The sequence below is a fragment of the Meleagris gallopavo genome, chromosome 5 (genome assembly GCF_000146605.3).
Source record: "Meleagris gallopavo isolate NT-WF06-2002-E0010 breed Aviagen turkey brand Nicholas breeding stock chromosome 5, Turkey_5.1, whole genome shotgun sequence".
Lineage (NCBI taxonomy): Eukaryota > Metazoa > Chordata > Aves > Galliformes > Phasianidae > Meleagris > Meleagris gallopavo.
In genome coordinates this window covers 6,811,678-6,817,558 of record NC_015015.2, presented here as the reverse complement: position 1 = coordinate 6,817,558, position 5,881 = coordinate 6,811,678, and the positions used below count along the sequence as shown (strand labels likewise).

At 36.5% G+C, this 5,881-nt stretch overlaps 1 protein-coding gene across 1 annotated transcript; it reads left to right on the top strand.

The window, feature by feature from the left end:
* Positions 1-1,344: 1,344 nt before the first annotated feature.
* Positions 1,345-4,664, top strand: LOC100547524 (vitamin D 25-hydroxylase). Its single transcript, XM_031553362.1, has 2 exons — positions 1,345-2,378; positions 4,003-4,664. The coding sequence occupies exons 1-2, from the start codon at positions 2,372-2,374 to the stop codon at positions 4,662-4,664; spliced, it is 669 nt and encodes a 222-aa protein (XP_031409222.1). The 5' UTR covers positions 1,345-2,371.
* Positions 4,665-5,881: the final 1,217 nt, after the last annotated feature.

Genomic DNA, 5,881 nt, shown 5'->3' with positions numbered 1-5,881 from the left:
CCCCGGGCAGAGAGCGGCTCCGCTCCCGTGCGTGCCGGGGCTCCGCTTCGGGACAGCGGTGCGGCCGAGCATCCGGCTGCCCTGCATTCGCGGGGCTTCGCCTGAGGCAGAGCGCGCAGGAAACCGAAGGGCAGGCATGGCATAGTGCAGCATTGTCACGGGAAGAACTGCATAGAAGTGCCTTCAGAGTGATACTGGAGTACTTACTGACAGTCCATTTATATACATATACAGGAATGTTGTGATATTTGTTTGTTTGTTTGTTTGTTTCCTTTTCATGTTTTCTTGCTTCTCAACTGTTTCTTTTCATTACTCCGTTTCATGGAAGCAGTCTATTCTTACACGCTTCAGAAAAGTGAAGCCCAAGCTACCAGTGCTGGCTCGGAAAGGCAGGCAGAGGAGACGCAACACGTGTAGCTGTGCGCCTCTGCCCGCCCCCCTTCCGTCCCCCGGAATGCCTGCGGGCTTTTTCTTAGAGGGATTCTCAATCGGTGGAAGGAGAGAGCTTTGAGTCCAACAAACACTGGCTGGGCTAGAAAATCACGTTCCTCAAACTGTTAAGAGTTGCTTAAGGGGTTAAGAGGTGTTTAAATAACACCCTGAACAAGCAAATGAAAGAATACTGATGATGGCACATAAGTCTTTCAAAAGCTTTTGTAAAGCTTTTAATTATGAAAGCTACAGAAGAAACTTAACAGTCATAGTCTTATGAATGAGAAACAAAGTGTGTGAATGAAAAGCATGTTCAGTGGCAGAAGTGAAAGGGTAGGGTTATCTCTTCATCTCTTTCCTGTTATTTTGGCAGTAAAGGTCTTTCAAGGAAAATATTGGGATGAACTGAATGAAAATAGGAAAGCAAACGTATCAACCAAAAATTAAGCTTTATACTTGCCTGAATGCTGACTGCAGTTCTCTTCACCTGCTGTCACCAACAATTCTGCAGAATTTGAGATAGATCAGGAGGCGGACCAGGATATTGGGAGCTCTAGAAGAGATCAAGGAAATGATCTTTTAAAAGTATTTCACAACATACAAAGATTGATAAGTAGGCTATGATTGAAGTACACAAAAATAAATGCTTCCAAGAGGTACAGCGGTACTTTCTTCTCATCGTGTAAAAAAGAGCAATTGCAACAGTGAAAAATTTACCCTTGCTAAAAGGAAATAGACTTCATAGAATGAGTAACTAAACTACTGCCCATTACTTCTTCATACTGCGATGGTCAGCAATGCTGCAATGAAGAAAAAATAAAGATTTGTATAAGTGAAAAATACCAGATTTAATACGCTAACAAAAATGTGAAAAGGAATACAGAATTTCAGTCTTGAGAATTTAGCCTCATTTTTATTTTATTTTATTAAGCTTAGGAGAAGATTTTCATTGTGTTTATCCTGTATGTGCCTTCTGCAGGGTGTATTGCATCTTTCTCCAAAGCATGGAGTGCTGAGCACTTCTGGAAACAGGAGGTGGGACTAGCTGGGCTATGCTATCATTTGTTGCCCGTCATCATGGCTCTCATCACATCTGTCATCTGATGGGTCTTTGGGAGTCTGTGCAAAGTAAGCTGGTGCCCAGTTTCAGAGAGGAAGGATGAGGTGGAGCTTGGCTGTCTTCCAGCACTGACACCACTTCTATGTCTGCCATCACTAAGTGATGGAAATTTTGGTCAGAAGAACTCGTAGCTTCGATCACAATGCCCTTAACCAGATTGAACTACTGGATTCTTTTTTACTGCAGAAGAAAGAAGCGACAGATAGCAGTGAAACTTCCCTCCTTTCTTTGTATATAATACAAGTACTTTAGTTCTTCTATAAATAATGTACCTTTCATCCACTTGCATTTGGAGAAAAAACTTTTTTCCAGGTTCACTTTTTTTTTTTTTTTTTTTTTAATGACTATATGGAAGTGTTTCCAATCCTTACTTTGGGGGTTTGGTCCCATTAGGTGCACTGCAAAGCAGAATGTAGTAGCATAGGCTAACTTACTGTATCATTTGACAGAGATTAATTTAGCTCACAACAAATTCTATGATGCCACAATTGTGTCAGTACTTGAGAACACTCCTGTTTCTTGTATGCCCATTGAAGTTTATTGCTATATTTATGAAATCCATATTTTGCATTGAAGTTTAGTGTTGTGCCACTTTTTCATTAGTTATATTTACTTGTTTTCATTATTTCTTTGTAAGATTTGGTTGTAACAGCATTTTATAATCTCTTTTTTTTTCCATTAAAGATTTTCAGTCTTGATTTGGGAGGTATATCTGCTATTGTGCTGAATGGCTATGATGCAGTGAAAGAATGCCTTGTCCACCAAAGCGAAATTTTTGCAGACAGGCCATCTCTTCCTTTGTTTAAGAAGCTGACAAACATGGGAGGTAAGTGCTAGTGTCTTCAAACAGAAATGCGTTTTTGTCCATAAGATTTTATTAGGCTGTGTGATCGCATGAAACATTTGCTCCAGTTGTTTTCTCTATCTTATCTCTTTTCATGAAATACTCAATGCTTCTTTAAAGATGTCTAGAAAAGACTGTCATTCCTGAGCTAAATTCCACAGCAAGATACATGTAATTTATTTATTTATTTATTTTATCTCCGTTCTCTCCCCTCCTCAGTCAATTAATGTTAGTTGGAAAGCTATTTTCTTTGCTTCTGGGAATCAAATTAGCTTTGAAGAATTTCTTAGCTTTTAGCTATGAGCAGTGCAATAGTCTTCTGAAATAGCTATACTTATCTATTATAACTCTTCCAGTTGTTTAGCATGAACTCTGAGAAACATATTTTTCACACACAGGGTGGTGAGGCACTGGAGCAGGTTGCCCAAGGAGGCTGTGGATGCCCCATCCCTGGAGGCATTCAAGGCCAGGCTGGATGTGGCCCTGGGCAGCCTGGTCTGGTGGTTGGTGACTCTGCACATAGCAGAGGGGTTGGAACTAGATGGTCATTGTGGTCCTTTTCAACCCATGCCATTCTGTGATTCTATTTTCTTGCAACTCATCTTGTCTTCCTTGCAGATTTGGTCTGTTTGAGTTGGCAAATATGATTTCTGTGGCCTTATTAGGGAGAAGATCTATATTAAATTGGCCTTGAACATTCAGATACAGGTGTATGAGGAACTTCAGAAATTTTGATGAGTTTAAGAGCTGCACCTCAAATTTAATTTCTGAGGTTAAATGTCAGTATTTCTTCTGGTGTTTCCATTCTATTTCTTTGTTTTCTGCCTTTTATGCCTGGCTTTGTAATATCCGTTTGGCACCAGCTCTTTGACCTTGTATTATACAGATTTCAACCACATCATTAAAAATTGCACCTTGTTCTTTCCTACATTCAGGGTTTTCTTTTAGAGTGCTTATTAACATAACTATTTTTAACCTAGACTGGCAGCCCCACCTCCTTATGGCACTTTATCTCCCAGTGATGCTGAGAAGTAGTACGACCTTTATAAATCTGAGGGAGACAAATACTGAGAGATTACTCAGTATTTGAATTCTTTGAATCTAATCTTAAAAGATCTTTTTTTAAAATTAGTTATAGACAGACTTCACCTCAGCTTTTGTTTATAGGATATACTACTTTTAGTAAAAACTAAGTTAAAACTTCAGTGAAAAAGGAAAATGTGGGCATTACCACACATTAGTATATGTCTTATGACTTAGGAGGCTTGCATTTTGATATCAAAATACTCTTGGTGTACCTGCTGATGTTATAGTGGAAGTAACTCATAGCAATTGTTCTTAGTTCCAATTTTCCATAAGTGCAAAATGTTTCCAGATAAATCCGACATGCTTTTACATAAGGGTATAAAGTCTGCTTGCTTGTAGTAGCACAGGTATATCTAATTCAGCTTCGAGGCAGAGGGGTTGTTTAGGCAATCTTCTAATTGCTTATTCGACTGATAGTAATATACTTTTAGAGTGGACTGAATGGTTAAATAATTTTATTGTCTTGTTGAGGAAAAAAAAAAGCATTGCATAAAATGCTGTATCAAAACATTTTTTTCAGGCTTACTGAACAGTAAATATGGCAGAGGATGGACAGAACATCGCAAATTAGCTGTAAATACCTTTCGAACTTTTGGATATGGTCAAAGGTCCTTTGAACACAAAATTTCAGAAGAATCTGTGTTTTTCCTTGATGCCATTGATACCTACAAAGGCAGACCATTTGATCTTAAGCACTTGATAACAAATGCCGTTTCAAACATTACTAATTTGATTATTTTTGGAGAACGTTTTACATATGAAGATACTGAATTTCAGCACATGATTGAGATTTTCAGTGAAAATATTGAATTAGCTGCTAGCGCCTCTGTATTTTTATATAATGCTTTTCCTTGGATTGGTATCTTGCCATTTGGGAAACACCAGCAGCTGTTTAAAAATGCAGCAGAAGTCTATGACTTTCTTCATAAGCTTATAGAACGAGTCTCTGAAAATAGGAAACCTCAGTCACCTCGACATTTTATAGATGCATATTTAGATGAGATGGATTGCAACAAAAGTGATCCAGAATCTACATATTCAAGAGAAAACTTAATTTTCTCTGTTGGAGAACTCATCATAGCTGGGACGGAAACCACAACAAATGTTTTAAGATGGGCAGTGTTATTTATGGCTCTTTATCCAAACATTCAAGGTAAGAACTTTGACGTTTTGAGAAACTGACTGATACCCCTTCCCATTGCAAATTATAAAATGAAGTATGATAATAACATTTTAGGATGTTATTAAATTGTTTTACAACTTATTATGGAGTTTGATTTTTTTCATAAAATATTTCTAATATATTTAAATTTTGCATTGCGTTGCTTAATATTGGTTGGTAGATACACTAAATCTATATATTAAAATAAATACATGCAATTAAGTAAGAAATAATAACAAAATGTAAAAACAGCAGCAAAAATATTTTGGGTATCTTACTTGCAATTTAGATTTTCCTTAAGCACCTCAATTCAAAATAGATTAAAGTTATTTATATTTCTGGAAGAAAGATAAAAAACATTTAAAAACAAAAAGATAAGATATCGGGAAGTAAGGGAGCACTAGATGTTTGAATATCAGCCCAGACACTATGCAGAAATTTGGATTTCAGAGGTAACTAGTCATCTTCTTTCACTGCCTACCAATTTATTTATCCTATTAAAATCTTAGCAGCACTTACTTCAAATAGAAACTTTCATGGTTTGGAGAAAAAGCAGTCTGGATGACTCAAACTTGTAAAGCTACTTTGACCAAGTAATATTGCTCTAACATCAATCTGAACATTCTTTTAGGTTAGGGATAAGAACACTACCCACGTGTGTAAGGCTCTTCAGTTCTATCTAGAAATCAGATATCTTTATATATGAAAGGTTATGTTTTATTTTTGTGGTAATGGATGTTTAACTAAGGAGAAATATCTAGGCTTCACTGAGTACAAAATGAATACTTCTTTTGTGGAAGCATAAAAGTGAGGTTGCTATTTTTAAGCAGTCAGCATATTTCAGATAATTTAAAACAGATAGTTCTAAAAAAATTAAATACTGCTTTTCTGTTTCTGTGTTCTGTTAATTCATCATCATGCTTGATGTAGTGCAATTAGAAAGTCTACAAAAAAAATTAAAAATGATAGAATATGACTATAGGTACTTAAGTTTTAGAATACATATTTGTGTTGAAAAGAGCTATTCTAAGACTAAAAACATCCTCACTCCCTGAGATCTGACCAAGATATTGTTATTCAATAGAGATCAAGAAAAACATTATCTCTTCTCCTATACACTGGCCAGTTTTTAGAAATCCACTCACCTAAAATAATCTTCTGATCTTGGATACTGTACAGTACAATACATTCTTGAATCAGAATTCAATATCATCTAGATAAAAATAAAAATTGCGGT